At 55.7% G+C, this 15080-nt stretch overlaps 4 protein-coding genes across 4 annotated transcripts; 1 reads left to right on the top strand and 3 right to left on the bottom strand.

Annotated features, from left to right (window-relative positions):
- Positions 1 to 42: 42 nt before the first annotated feature.
- On the bottom strand, positions 43 to 1643 carry Orc5 (Origin recognition complex subunit 5; the record flags this gene model as incomplete). The annotated part of the gene is made up of 3 exons (XM_032019497.1): positions 43 to 1023; positions 1080 to 1478; positions 1539 to 1643. 3 exons carry the CDS (start codon positions 1641 to 1643, stop codon positions 43 to 45), a joined length of 1485 nt encoding a protein of 494 aa, XP_031883305.1.
- Positions 1644 to 3086: 1443 nt separating this feature from the next.
- On the top strand, positions 3087 to 4640 carry CGGC5_v010032 (Sterol regulatory element-binding protein ECM22; the record flags this gene model as incomplete). Its single annotated transcript, XM_032019496.1, has 1 exon — positions 3087 to 4640. One exon carries the CDS (start codon positions 3087 to 3089, stop codon positions 4638 to 4640), a length of 1554 nt encoding a protein of 517 aa, XP_031883379.1.
- Positions 4641 to 5179: 539 nt separating this feature from the next.
- Positions 5180 to 6532, bottom strand: ZNF517 (Zinc finger protein 517; the record flags this gene model as incomplete). The annotated part of the gene is made up of 3 exons (XM_032019495.1): positions 5180 to 6161; positions 6215 to 6325; positions 6369 to 6532. The coding sequence occupies 3 exons, from the start codon at positions 6530 to 6532 to the stop codon at positions 5180 to 5182; spliced, it is 1257 nt and encodes a 418-aa protein (XP_031883328.1).
- A 931-nt stretch (positions 6533 to 7463) lies between these two features.
- On the bottom strand, positions 7464 to 13339 carry NPS1 (Nonribosomal peptide synthase 1; the record flags this gene model as incomplete). Its single annotated transcript, XM_032019494.1, has 2 exons — positions 7464 to 12800; positions 12872 to 13339. 2 exons carry the CDS (start codon positions 13337 to 13339, stop codon positions 7464 to 7466), a joined length of 5805 nt encoding a protein of 1934 aa, XP_031883329.1.
- Positions 13340 to 15080: the final 1741 nt, after the last annotated feature.

Raw genomic sequence — 15080 nt, 5'->3', positions numbered from 1 at the left:
TCATATCTCATATTAATGTGTCTATGGTGAATGTTCAACAGCTCAGTCGATGAGCCACTCTTCCACCTCAATACCCAAACTTCTCCCTACGCCCCTGATGATATCCCATCCTACGTTAATCCTCCACTTGCCGCCCCTGTCCATGGGATCACCAGCCGTGCCGACCTTCATCAGCAACCTCAAGCTAGCGAGGGTAGACAGCGCCATGCCGACATCGCCGTCCACGACGCTCGCGGAGCCACTGCCAAATATGCTGTCAGCAGCCCATTCAGCTCGCAACGCCGCAAAGATGGCCAGCATGCGCTCTAGTACAAAAGCATGCGCACCAAGCAGTTTCCGCGAGATCTTGCGGTGTTTGCTGGGGCGTCCGCGCTTCGGTGCTACGAAACCGCCTCCGCGACGTTTCTTGCGGCCGTGGTGGAAGGTCGAGAAGAGGACTAGATCGTGCTTCGCGGCGTTGTGGGAGGCTAGGTATGCCGCAAGAAGCAGCAGACGGGCCGTGGTGGGCAGCAGCGTCGTCAGGTCCGTCGTCGGGGGGTTCGGCACCTGCTGAGCGGCATGTTTTGAGGGAGTGCCCGGGGGCACGCCGTTGCCATTCACCGCTGGTCCTGATGTCGTGGCTCCGGGTCTGATAGAAACGATGCCCGGGTTCAGGAGAGATTCATCCTGGAAGTGCACGCGGGAGGCGATGAGGAGCTTGGAGAACTCACGGGGGCCGTGAGTCCTTGCCAGGATAGGGGCTACGAATCGTGGCCAGAGGGCCTCGCAGCTGTGTCTACATGAGGGCAGTGTTCGGGCCGCGGAGGTTGTGAGAGCATCGCAGACGGCGCCGCAGAAGCGCGTCCAGAGGAAATTTGTGTCGTCTTGCGTTGTGGTCGGGGTTGGTGGCGGTGGGGTTATGGAAAGAATCTTTACGAATTCTTGTTTGGTGTAGTTCGGAAACTGGATATGTGGTGTGAAGGAGGAGCGCAGAAAGAAGGGAGTTGGTGCGGTGACGATGAAGACACACGTCAGGCATGGTATCTGGGCAGGATGTTAGCTTGCGCGTAGTAGATAGTGAGAGGCTCTTAGAGACTGACTACTTCAGATAATCTTGCCAGTGCGGGAAGAAGGGTGCCCGGGGCATCTCTTTGGCGGTCAATTGAGTCGAAGACAAGTACGAGTCTCCAACCTTCAGGCCTCTCGGTGTATTTGAGCATCTTGCAGAGCTCGACGGTCAATTGAGCCAGCGACTCGCACTTCTTCGGGGGCGATTCCCATTTCATCGCGTCCACGACCGCGCCTACGGTCCTTTCGAATAGATGTCGTCCAGTGATACATTGTATGGAGTTGACGATAGCATATTTGAGAGAGGATTCCTCTTGCGACTCTTCGTTCGGGGGTTCGGAGAGACTCTGGAGAAGTGACTCTACGACGGCGGATTTGCCAGTGGCTTCGGTGCCGTATACCACCAGGTTCTGGCAAGGCGCTGCGGTAGGCTAGGAGTATCCATGAGCTTGAGATCTTGTGAATAGTTTGGAGGCGCATTGAGGACTTACATGGAGGAGAGTGGCCAGAGACCGAATCTGCTGTTCGCGACAGGGGTAGCGCTCGAACAGAGGCGATAGCAAAAGCTCCTCTGGAAGCTGAAAGAGTGAGCCCATGTCTGCATGAAGCACCAGCACCGACACCGCCTCCTGCTTCTCGAACTCTACGCGTGCTGCGGCTGTCACAAGCTATGATCCGAAGGGAAACAATCGGAGTGTCGGCCGAGAATACGGGGTGTCGCGTACCTTTCAGACGGAAGAACCAATCTGAGACGCGCAGTCACATGATGCGCACACTATGGCGGCTCCACTTCCTAAGCTGGAAGCAGTGTGGAGCTATGCCTCAGAGCCAGTGGAGGAGAGCCGGAGCAGCGGCGCATCTCTCTAACCGCCTTCGGGCGAAGCTCTGGCCAAGCCCGTGATATGGCCCAAGCGTCCCCTCAACAGCTGTGCCGGGGCTCCCCACCAGCTCCAGGTGTCCCAGCCCGCCTGCCTGGCCACCCGCCCCTCACAAGCGTCCCAAAGTTCAAACGTGCTCTCGCCGAATTCAAACCATGCTGCCAAAATCCCCGATATGGAACAACGTGCAAGGAAGGGGGCGCATGAGGGAGGGAGGGGCGCAGATGGTTGGTGTCATTGCTTGATCTCGAGGGAGACGGATGGATGGATGAAGGATGGATTGCTCGAATCAGGCTGCCAGACGCCAGCTGCGTCAGCCCTCTTATATCGCTGCTGTCGTTCCTGTCGTTCTGCCTGGCGTGTCCACGTACCCGCCGTACGTGTGATGCGATAGAGAGTGAGCTGCTTGTCTTTGCTTGGCTCATATCGGTTTCCCTTGGCACTTGTAACGCCGTACTTCTACGAAGGATTTCCCCAACCCGGCACTAGAACCAACTGTCAATTCTACCGGCGAGTCTTACCTATCCTGCGGTCACGGTTGAGCTCAGCTCCAAGTGGGGGGGTCACGGCGGTTGATTCACACGCTGCGCATCCATGATTGTGGCAGTGAACTCAGCCAACATCGGGTTCCGGCCGCTACTCTCAAACCACAACAACACAGCACATACTTATTTGAATTGTTCGTGAGGCCTCACAACCACTCACGTACTTGAAGATTCTCCTCTCTGGTACTCGGCAGTTCCACCGTTGCAACTCTCCTGGATCAAAAAGGCCCTTAGTCGCGGACTAGCGGGCGACTAATCAACGCAAAGGAGGACGTGTTTTATGGCCCTTCATCCGATCGCTGGGCGTCTCATTCCGTCAGCAACGTCACCCACTCACTGAACTTTGTTTCAACTCCGACGACGCTCTTCTGCCGTCCGGCCGTTGACAGCGTCCCTGTAAAAGAAGGCCCGAGCATTCCTCCTGCACCTCCGACTTCACATTATCCTCATTACCAAAACATTCATCGCCACTGCCGAGCTTCTTCTTCCTTCATCCTCCCTCTCACCCGTCCGTCAGCAGCCCACCTCCCTTCACTCAAACAAGCTTATCTCCTTCTTCCTGGGATAAACGTAGTCAGCCGGTCATTAGAGCCACCAAAGGACACTCAATGACACGATGACTGTCCTCTCAAACCCCGAACAAGCGAACAACACCTCATCCTCTGGGGGCTCCCCACCGGAGGACAAGCCGTACCACTCAAAACGGCCTCACAAGAAGTCGAGAACAGGCTGTCGGAATTGCAAGACCCGCAAGGTCAAGTGCGATGAGGCTCGCCCGACGTGTCGCAACTGCGTGCTCCGCAAAGCCGAATGCGTCTACCCCGGACCGGCCCACTCCCACGGCGACCACGCTCCGGGGTCTCCCTCATCCACCTCCGGCTCAAGCTCATCGCGTGCCCACACGCCGGGCCAGAGCGGCGATGAGGACTTTAACGCGATGGTCGTCAAGGAGCCAATGTACATCGCCTCGAATCAGCATGACGCCATCGATATGAAGCTGCTATGGTTTTATACCACGAATACCTTCAGCTCCTTCGCCACGCAGGCCGGACGAGTGAAGCGGATCGACGACATTCTCAAGATCAAAATCCCCGCACACGCTTTTGAGAGCCCATTCCTTATGGATTGTCTTCTGGGCACGTCGGCACTCCAGCTCCAGCATCTCGGACAAGACATCGCTCCCTCACGAGCATTGCGTTATCGGGCCCGCGCATTCGAGGGGTACCGCAAAGCCGTCGAGGAATTCAAGCCGGAAACATTCCCCGCTCTCATCGCCACTTCACTTCTTCTTACCGCCCTATCATCGCAAATGTTCCGCGAAGAAGGCACCAAGGATTTGTACATCATCGACTGGATGATAGTCTGGCGAGGCATCGGTCTCATGATCGATATGGCCACTCCGCAGACGGTCTGGGAATCGGGCATGGCTGAGCTCTTCTTCCGGCCGCCAATCGACCTCGACAAGGCCGCGCTGCACATTCCAAACAGTCTACTTTTCATGATCTCATCGATCAAGCCCGGCGATCCGGACTACGAAGATGTGCCAGTTTACTACGACACGCTCAAGTACCTGGGCTCACTCTACTCCGAGCTCGTACACGGCTTCGGGCCAATCATGACCCTTCGTGTTGTGACATGGTTCACATTCATACCGAAAGGTTTTGTCGAACTGGGTCGGCAAAAACGGCCTCGGGCTTTGGTCATCTTGGCACACTACCTCATGTTTATGAAGTCGGTACAGAATTTATGGTGGATCGATGGTATCGCGGACCGAGAAATTGCAGGAATTGCAAAGTACTTGGGCGAGAATTGGGCAGACGAACTCGCGGCACCACGCCTGGCATTACTCCTGAACGACCGCACCGACGTTGCGCGCCTTTTACTCAACGACCCCGAGTGGGAATCGCCCGGCGACTTTTACAGCGAACCCACAAGAGACCCCCGTGCAGAGGCTCTCACATGGGTTGACGACACCGGTAAACGGTATAAATCTATGCCCAAGACCGTGGGTGCCTTGTATCCGTCGGATCCAGCACCGAGAACGAAGGCGTGGGAAGGGGAGAATTACTATCAAGATAAGTTGTTACTTTCAGCGCCAAATAGAGATTACGCGGAGTCCGTTTTGCAGGCCATGGATATGGGGGTTCAGGATATGGATGTGTCCAGGTGACATTGAATGGGACTGGACTCTACTGGGGGCGGTTGGGGTGGCGGCGTTTGGCTACAATACCCAGTTGAAAACTTGACATGCCTATAAAAATACTGAGACGTCAATTAGACAGCAAATTCGAGTTCCCATACGATCGGGCAGTTTCAGCAACACTGCCACTGTGAACGACTTGTGGAGCACAATCACTGAAGTGATGTGCTTTGGCACGATTCTTGTTCGTCAGACACAAACACCCTAGGTCCCTGCTGTGTTGGACGATAGACCAGTACCTCACTACAAAAAAGCGCAAACCTACAATTCAGTTGTCACATGTCTATGTTGTAAAATGTCTAAATAGAAAAATAACAAGCAACGCAACGAAGAGACAGCTCAACGAAGGTGACCATGACTACAAGAAGAGAACGGGAAAACAGCGGTCGAGGAAAACCAAAACATGAGAACTTCTCAATAAATCGAGCTAAACATGCGATCTATGTTGCTTCTTCTGCCAAATGCCGAGTTCTACCCAGTGCTTCTTGCACTTCCAGCCCAACCTCTCATCAATACCAGCCCGTGTGTGGGTGATACCCCAGGCTGTTCGGACCCAGAAGAACCCCACATCCTGGGAAGCGGCAGGCAATGCGGATGTCCCGGGCCTTTGGCATGTAAGGAGCTGCCTCAGGGTGCTCCTTCTTCCTGTGGTTGATGAGGTCTTTCTCCCTAGTGTAGCCCTTCTTACCAGTCTTGCTGCAACCAGCGACATTGCAGGGAAATGGGGTAAAATCATGAGCTTGCTTCATGTGCTTAGTATACTCAGCCTGCGTGCTGAAGGGCTTGTTCGAACGCTGCTCTGCCGCACTGAGTTCTCTGAAGGAGTCCCCTCGATGGAATGGGCATCCTGGGTAAGGACACACCGGAGGAATTTGGTACCTGCCGCGACGAGAAGGGAGAACCTCGCCAAGCTTTTCCTCGGCCTCGAACTTGTGATATCCTCTGATGTGCTGGAGTAGATGATCCCTTCTCCTGAATACTTCCTTTCCGCGGTGCTTCTTACAGAATGAACATGGGTATTTCGGCATTTCGTTCCCGAAGGAGTCAAGGTGACGATGGAGGACATCCAGTCGAGCGAATCCTCGGCCACAAACACAGGCAAATGGACTATGCTGAGCTTCATTGGCGTGCTCCTGCAGTTTTGCCTTGCTCTTGAATTCTTCCTTACACTCCGCGCAAGCAAGCCGGTGGTCCGTTTCCAAGCGTCGATGATCTTCGAGGTGAGGACTGCGCTGATGGGCATCTCGTTCAGTCGTTGTCACGAAGCGCTCCCTACACCCAGCAACACCACATCCATAGGCCTTGTGAGTTTCTTTCTTCGCGTGAGATAGCAGATGCTCTTCATTTCTGAAATCCTCGTCGCATTCCAAGCACGAGTGTATCGAGACTGAAGTGAATGTAATAGGAGGGGTCTTCAAAGAGGAAAGGGATGAGACACAAGGCTCCCCCGCGGATGGAGTTGGAAGAGGGACGAAATTGAATCCCCTGTCACTGCGTGAAGTCAATATCGCCGTTGACTAAATGCATCAAGTAAGTTGACTTACATTGAGTTCATGGGTTTGAAGTTACCAACAGGGCTCGGAAGAGGTACCGAAACCAATTCCATCGAGTCCCAATGTTGGCGTTGGTAGTGGGGTTGTTGTTGTAGCGGCACACTGACACCCTTTTTGTTAGCAGGTAGTAAAAAAAAAATCTCACGGATCCAGGGGTGCTGCAGGGCCAAGACCGCCGTCACCGACGTGGCCATCATCGTAGCCAATGGGGTCGAGAAGGTCCATGAAGCCCATGTCGATGGCGTAGGCGTTGCTGTCCAGTTCGGCGAGGAACTTGTCGAACTCGGTGGAGCTGAGGAAGTCAGACATTGTGACGGAAGTTGTCAGGGGTGGTGGTGCGTTGAAGCGGCGAGTGAAATCAGGCTGTGAGACGCTGTGTGCGAGAGACGAAGGTGTTGGTGCTGGTGCGTTTGGTGAAGGTGCGAGGAGGGGGACAACGCTACGCTTATCTCTTGCGGAGAGGTGACCCTCGCCGCTTTAACACCATCCCGGAGAAACGCAGGAGCTGAGCAGGGTGGTTATGTTGCATGGTGCTGCAAGTCGGGGAGTATCGACGTACGTGATAGGTTGAGAGGCCAAGCCGGCTTCCGCCCTATTTGTGTAGACGAAGAAAACTGACACCCTTTTTGTATGTTGGGAAGTGAGGCTGTACAAACAGAATTGAGAGCTATGATTGGCAAACTCGTGAGCAGCTGCAAGGGTTCAGGAGATGGGCAGGCAGCAATCGACCGTGGGGGTTTGTATTCTGTGCCTGGTTTGGCTACTGAATGTAGAGAGTAGGATATGGGATGTTTTCGCAGATGCTAGCCCGTGGTGGCAGATGTTTCATTGACACAAAAACGAGAAAGAAACGTGACGGCGGCAGGAGCAAGATGATATACCTCTTTTGAAAGCTGTTGGTTGTGAAATGGTATTGCCTATTGGCATCCTAGGCCTCAGGGCTCCTTACATGCATGATAAGGAAGCAAGAGTGCAAATACAGAACAAGGCAAAGAAAACAGAGACTGGAGAGAAATGCCGGCAAACAAGACAGCGGACAACGACATCGTGATTTCTGCAAACACAATCAGACGTAAGATATAATGCATTCAAATACAAAAACTCCAATTCAAGACATGCAAAAACATTATACCTTTTCCAAGCCAATTTATCATCCACCTATGGTATTTTCAACAAACTTCATCACAATCCTCCATGCAGTGTTAGCATAAGAAAAGACATGTACAATAACCACCAATTTCTACTGCTCAAACAACGGCGCCGCGGGGTTACCCATGAGCACCTTGAACGTCTCCTCGATCTTGTCCAACAGATCCTTGGCATGTCCCTTCCACGACTCGAACGTCACAATCTCGATGGTCAGCTTGTCGCCCTGGGGGAAGGCCTGGATCTTCCACTCGCGCAGCGGCTCCTGGTGCGGATAGATGGTCTCCATCCTGCTGCTGGCCGACGAGAAGCTCAGCGTCTCGACGTGCTCGACGTCCTGGTGTACCACGGTGTCGAACCAGTCCACGGACTCGGGCCAGTCGGTGCACAGCTTCGCAATCTCCTTGAGGCCGATGCCCTCGTACGCCGAGCTGGAGATGTGCTGCTCCTGCACGAGGTTGAGCAGGTCGAGGACGGTCCAGTCGTCCTCGAACTTGACGCGCACGGGGACGTACTGCCAGCAGGGGCCGACGACCATGTCCGCGTTGGGGAAGTCGATGTTGCGGCCGCTGACGACCTCGCCAAAGGTGACGTCGCGGGTGTTTTGGAGGCGGGCGAGGGTGAGGGCCCAGGCGGCGGTGGGGAGAGTGGCGATGGTGACGTCCTTGGAGCGGGAGGAGATGTCGAAGGTGCGGTCGATGGCGTAGTGCTGTCTCTCCGTGACGGGGGTATCGGGCTTGAGGACGTTGACGGAGGAGCCCTGGAGGAGTTCCTTCCAGTAGTCGATGCTCTGGGGGATGTTGGACTTCACGACGTGGCTGACAAAGGAAGAGAAGGGGAGGGCCTTGGGGACGGGCTTGCCTTCGTGCAAAGCGGAGAGCTGGTGGAGCATCAGGGGCAAGCAGATCTCGTCGTATTGAGCGTGGGAGACGCGGAAGATCAGGGCCGATTGACCGTTGACGCTGTGGACAAAGAACCACTTGACGAAGATGGAGCCAAGGGGCATGCGAGTCTGGACATCGAGGTTGCAGAGCTGGTGGGTGAAGGCCTCGACGTCTCCATCGATCTCGTACACCTCGACAGGAGTCTTGACGTCCTCGAGGACGACGCTCACGCAGGTACCGTTGTGCTGGACAAAGACCGAGCGAAGGACCTCGTTGCGTGAGACCAGCTCCTGGCAGCTCTGGAAAAGACGCGGGCGGTCAACATCGCTCTCGAAGTACATGGCCTCGTATCGTGCGGAGAATCTGGGGATCTCAATAGTTCCCTTAACGGCGACCTCCTGGAGTGGTCTAGCAGGGAAGGCATCGACAATCTTCCATGACTGGTCAGCCAGCAGGGGGCGCAGGCTCTCAGTCACATCGGCACCAGGATTCTCCAGCAACTCGAAAGGCACGACAGCCTTTGTCTCCTCCGAGCTCTTTGTAGGCTCCGAGTCTTGAAGAACGGAGGCCATGTCGTAAAGTGTCCTCTTGGAGAAGACCTGGTTGACAGTCAGGGTAAGGCCGGCCAGGCGGGCCTCGGAGACGAGCTTCATGGCACCGATGGAATCACCACCAAGTCTGAAGAAGCTGTCGTTGAGACCGATATCATTCTCTGGGAGCTTGAGGACACGGCTCCAGAGAGATCTCAGGCGTCTCTGCTTGGAAGACGTAGCAGAGATGCGCTTCGTAGGAGCCTTGGGTGCGACTACAGTCTTCTTGAGGTCGCTCTTCTTTCCGGCATACTCGATGGTTCCATCAGGGTTGAACTTGGCAAGACGATCGGTCTTGTAGAATTTGGCGCCATCTGTCTTCTCGGCCCACGAGGCTTGGTCGAGCGTGGGAAGTGTCAGCTCGGTCTTGCTGACAACAACGAGCTCACCAACGACTCCGGGAGGCGTAAGAAGAGTAGAGTCGCTGGGGTTGACAATCCATGCGGCCTCAGCCTCAGGGTACTCCGCCTTGACGGCAGAAAGGCTCTCGGTACTCAGGCGTGACACTTCAGTCTGGTCCTCTTGTGTAAGGTACTTAACATCAGCGAGGGGGTTGTCAGTAAGCTGGCACATTTGCTGGGCCACCTGGGAGAACTGAGCCAAGGCCTTCTCCATCAAGGGCTTGCCAACAGTCTTGGAATCGAAACTGGCCATCACCAAAAAGCCCTTAGGATCGGTAGAGCAGACCAACATGAGTGCGTAGGTGTTGAACTTGAGGGCCTCCTGAGCGGCCTCGGCGTCACCGGCAGGGACCAGGCGGTTGGCAGGGTACTTGTTGAACTCCTCCTGGTCGAGGTCATCGGCGCTGGGGTGGAGTACGATACCAGTGCGGAGCTCACAAGCCTCGAGGGCATCAGGGCTGAGACGGCGAATGTGCTGCAAACCAGTGTGCTCGTAAGGAATTTGTTGGACGGTCTGATCCTGAATATCGTGGAGGAAGTCGTTGACGGAAGTCTCACCGTTGACCTGGACGCGGAAGGGAACGGTGGTGATCATGGGACCCTCAATTTCCTCAGCACCCCTAATAGGAGCGTTACGTCCAGTGAGCGTCTCACCAAAGACGACATCTGAAGATCCAGTGTAGTGGGAGGCAACGTACGCCCACGCACTGCGGATGACAGTTGCAACGGTAACGTTAGAAGCCGGGCGGCCAGTCAGGGGAACGTAGACCTCAAGCAGAGAGTCGGCCTGGGTCTGGTAGCCCTCGTAAGGCAGAGCAGGGAACTGAGTGCCCGTGGCTCCTTGAAGTTGTTCGCGCCAGTAAGTCTCGCCAGCGGCGCGGTCCATGCCGTTGAGGTACTTGATGAAGTCCTTGAACTCCGAAGGACGCTTGATCTCCTCGCCGTCAAAAGCCTTGTTGACCTTCTCGACGACCAAAGGCATAGACCAGCCGTCGTACAGAGCGTGGTGCATGGTCAAGACGAAGTGAACCTTTCCAGTCTCCTTGTCGGTGATCATGGCGTATCTGACGAGAGGCTTGCCCAGATCTGTGGACTCATCGCGATCCTTGACAAGATAGTCCTGGAGGTCGTCACCGACAAACCAGGAGATTTCCTCCTTGACAACGACCTGAGCAAGGCCGCGACCAGGAACCTGGACGATTCTGGTGCGGAGGATAGGGCAGTCTGCGGAAGCGACGTCAAAGGCCTTGCGAAGTCTGTCTGCAGTCTCGGCGTCAGGAAGATCGACGACTCTCTGGGCAGTGTATGCCGCCTTGACCTTGGCAGAGAGAGCCATCAGACCCTCCTGAAGGGGCGTGCAGGGATAGATGTCCTCGATGGCAGACTCTTCGATACCGCAAAGCTTGGCAGAGTCAGCGCGGGCATCCTCAGGGGTCCATCCCTCCTCAAGGAGAGAGAAAGGAGCGATGGCGACATCGTCATCCTTGGAGACCTTCGTCGCGTTTTGGGCCATCTCCTTAAGCGTAGGGAAGTTGAAGATGGTCGCAACAGTGAGAGCGATTCCCTCTTCTCTGGCAGCAGCGACAAGCTTCATCGCTCTCAGGGAGTCACCTCCAAGCGCGAAGAAGCTGTCGTGCAGGCCGATGGTGGCGTCGCCACCGAGAATCTTTATCCAGACTTGCTGCAGCGCCTTCTCCATCTCAGTCTCGGGTTCGCTCTTCTCGGTAGGAGCGACACGGAGGCGGGCGACTTGCTCGCGGGTCATGGAAGCACCGAGTTCACGAAGCTTCTTGCGGTCAATCTTGCCAGAGACGAGAGACGGCATCTTGCGAAGAGGAATGTAGGCTGAGGGAACCATGTAGCGAGGGATCTCAGCGCCGAGGGCGATATCGATCTCGGCGATGGCTTGGCTGAACTCAGGTGAGAAACTGGTCACATCGCCCTCGGCATCGGCAGATTCAACAGGGTTCTGCTCGACGACAAAGGCGACGAGAGTGGGCTCGCTGCCACCAGGCTTGATAACCTCGGCAACAATCTTGACGCCAGAGGGCATCTTACCCCTGAGGTGATGCTCGACTTCAGCCAGCTCGATTCTCTGACCACGGAGCTTAACCTGCTGGTCCTTGCGACCGACGAAAGCGATGGCACCAGTACCGTCAGGGTCGTAGCGAACCAAGTCACCAGTCTTGTAGAGACGACCTTGTCTGCCACGGGCAGGTCCTCCACCTGCAAGAAGCCAAGTGGGATCCTCGATGAACACCTCATCGGTCTTGGCTTTGTCACCGAGATACCCAGGACCGACAACGGGGCCTTCGACAAGAAGTTCACCCACGGCGCCGACGGGCATCAGGCGGTTGTGGTCATCGGGGTCGGTAATCCAGGTGAGGCCACCAACACCCTTTCCAATGTTGGTGGACAACTTGACGTTGTTGTTGATGGTGCAACCGACGGTGCACTCTGAAGGACCGTAGGCAATGACGACACTAGTGGTCTTGCTCCATGTTGAAGCGTCGCCTGCTGAGACGGCCTCACCTCCAAGACCAAGGACCTCGAGAGAGGGGATGACGTCCGCGTCCAGAACACGAGCGACTGAAGGTGTCATGTGAGCCATGTTACACTTGCTGTTGCGGATGGCACCGCTAAGGTCGTTCATGCGCTCCTCGTCAGAGGGAATGCAGAGGCAGCCGCCCGCGGCGTACGTGCAGAGCATGCAGTCAATGCTGACATCGAAGGCGTAGGAAGCGAAATCGAAGCAACGAGTGTGGGCGCGGTAGCCGACAGCGTCGCCACGGGGGATAGCACCGCTGGTGAAGTTCTCGTGAGAAATTACAACACCCTTGGGCTTACCAGTGCTACCGGAAGTGAACTGGATATAAAGAGGGGAGGTAGTTGGCACAACGGGCAGCTCAGGGGCAAGCTCCAGAGAGTCAGACTTGATGACCTCCTCGGAGGCAATGATGACGATTCCATCTCCCGCAATACGACGGCCGAGCTCGCTTTGAAGCTGGGAAGTAACGAGGATCGTCGCTCCAGTTTGTTCCACGATGGTGCGCAGACGGGCCTCAGGCTGACTAGGGTCGGTGAGGGCAAAGGCAGCACCGGCCTTCATGACGGCGAGGAGAGCAACCGTCGTCCATCTTGACTTCTCGAAGCACATGGGCACCGTCGAGCCGACGGTGACGCCGCGATGCACCAGATGGCGCGCCAGGCGGGTAGAAAGCTCTTCTACCTCACCGTAGGTGAAGTTTCCGTCCCATGACTCGATCGCTGGCCTGTCCGGACCGTTCGCGGCCACTTCTGAGATGATATCCTGCATGCACCGTTGAATGTTTGGTGGCAGCTCGGCGTTCCAGGTCCAAATCTGCTCGAGGTCCTTCGCGGTAGGGCCGACGGTGTCTCCAACGAGGCGATCGGGGTTTTCGAGGGTTGTAGTGAGGATCTCGATGAAGGCGTCAAGCTGGGAAATGGCAGTGCGGTACGTCAGGGCGGCGCGGTCCCATTGAGCCTTGATCACCATCTGCTTCTCAAGGACTGTCGCTTCGATCTGGTATGTCCACTGAAACGACAGATCAGCATACGTGACTTCAGGAAGTTGGTGAAATTAGGACTATGAACGGGTCTACGTACGTCATGGGATCTCTTGGAGGGTGTCTTCTCTGCGCCATTTTGCGCGGGCGTTCCATTATTGAAGTATATCACCGGGACAGTTTGCGCTTCACCGTCCGACTCGTTCGCGTCGAGATCTTTGATGACCTGAAGGGCTTCGGCTATCGAGTTTTCCTTGCTGAACGGTACTTCACTCAGGTTTAAGCTGTTGTGGGTGGCAGAAGACGGTTGTTGGCCTTCGCGGGTTCTGGAGCCCCAGTTTACACGGCTAAGGCCGTCATCGTTATTGCGGTAGAGCACAAGGAGCCAAGCAAGGAGCAGCTCAAGCTTGTAGGCGGCGACATCGGTCTCGGCGCCATCACGGGGCGCAACAGCAATGGTTCTCGTCGAGGACGGGTCAACGGTGCCGTTGGTGAGGCCGTTGGTACCATTGGCGTGGTCAGCCTCTTGGTAGGCGGTTCCGCCACCTTCGCCGTCCCGCAAATGCATGGTTCGTGTCTGGTTGTCTTTGATCGAAGGCGGGGGAGGGGTAACGAGCGTTATGAGGTAAGGTGAGGACCGGCTTGCAGCATTTCACAAGCTGACAAGACGAGAACTTCCTCTGGAACGGTTTGGAGTTGAGGTTCCTGAAATTTTTGTGACGAGATCAACCAGCAGGGTGGAGAGCTACCCTATTCCGCGCGCGAAGTTCAGTTGGATGAACCATAAGAGGCTCTTATGTGCAACACTGCAGGTCTTTGGGCGGCATCCTTGCATGGCGCCCTGGAGAGCTTCCCGACTCGTTCTGGATCGACGAACCCCATGGCCGGTACCGCGGCCGAAGCGACGTTCCCTCGCAAACCCGAGCTGCGGCGGGGAGGGTCAGCGGAGAGCTTGTGAAAGGCGCAGGACACACACAGGCCATTCATTTCGCGATGAAGCGCAGATGCGAGCCACAACGGCGCAACGTGCCTAATCCATGAAGCAGTCCGGGTGGGTAGGGTAATGTACCGAGTTGTAGATACTATGTAGGTACCGAGCAAGAATGGACGCGAACGAAAGGGCCGTACTATGCTGCATCATGCCATCGTGCTAGACGATGCCACATTAGCGGAAGAACGTCAAATGCGAATGAATAGAGCACACCCTCGCGTTACCAATAGGGCAGGAGTTTCATGACGGACCTTTTGCACTAGGACGCCATCTCATCATACGTTGGAGGAAAGGGGGGCGTGTGGTGATGATGTCGTGGGTCAGAATGCTACCCTGCAAACGAGGAAGGAGGGGCTACAAGTACAGGACGGTACCTGACAAGCGGAACCGGGGGGTGTGGTGTGTGGATGTTGAAGAACGGATCTGATTAGCAGCGCCAAGGAGCGTGTCCGCTTGTGGGCCGGAGGCGAGGGCCGGGGACAGCGCCGTCATGGAACCGTCCACGGCATCTATGATCCATCCGTCCAGCGTCTGTGTCCAGTGTCTGTGAGAAAATTTCTCGCCGTCGACGGCTCCCTGTAATTGCGCACAAACAAAAAGCCTCTCGCTCTTCTTTCCATCGCGGATCTGATAACTTTAACGGATCACGGCGGCGCTTGGCTAGGGTGTGCGACCACACTGCCACACACTTTGGTCATCACATCATTGATTCCCACGCCGTTGTGGAGTGGAAGGAGTTGGTGATTGTGACCCTACCATAGGACAGCTTCCGAGTCCGGCCAAAACCTGTCCAGCGCGGGCACACGCAACGGCTGAAAGTGCTGCTCCGGCCAGGACCAGATTCCTAAGCAGGTCATGACGCCGTGGGGGAGAAGCGAGTCGTGATTGCGGCATTTCCTTAGCCCCCGTTGCGTAGCAGCAGCTGGTGCGAAGTGCCGCGTCAACCCTGAAAGAATTGTGTGAAAACCAGGGCTCAGCACTCGAGTCCACTTCTTGTCGAGCACTGCGGGACGTCCTGCTCCAGTTTGTAAGGAAAAGTCTTCAAGCGCGGCGCCAGCCTAAATATCCAGAAACCGCTGTATGGTCGACGGAAAACAGAAAGTGGGATGCCGCTTCGTCTTGCCTTGCTGCTGGTTCCGAAAATACCGCCTCTGCCCTTTTACGCTATCAACTGGCTATCAGACGCACAACACGAGCTGTTCTCGTCGGATCGAAGCGACCCTCCACTCCAGTTCATCGGATCTCAGCTCACATTCTGAGTTTACCTTGCCTCACTTGCGCCTTGCCCTGCCCTGCTCCCGTCTCTGCCTGCTGCGGA

This window comes from Colletotrichum fructicola (genome assembly GCF_000319635.2).
Source record: "Colletotrichum fructicola Nara gc5 chromosome Unknown KSG_Nara_v1_contig05, whole genome shotgun sequence".
Lineage (NCBI taxonomy): Eukaryota > Fungi > Ascomycota > Sordariomycetes > Glomerellales > Glomerellaceae > Colletotrichum > Colletotrichum fructicola.
The sequence above is the reverse complement of the archived record's forward strand: the minus strand, read 5'-3'. Positions and strand labels throughout refer to the sequence as shown.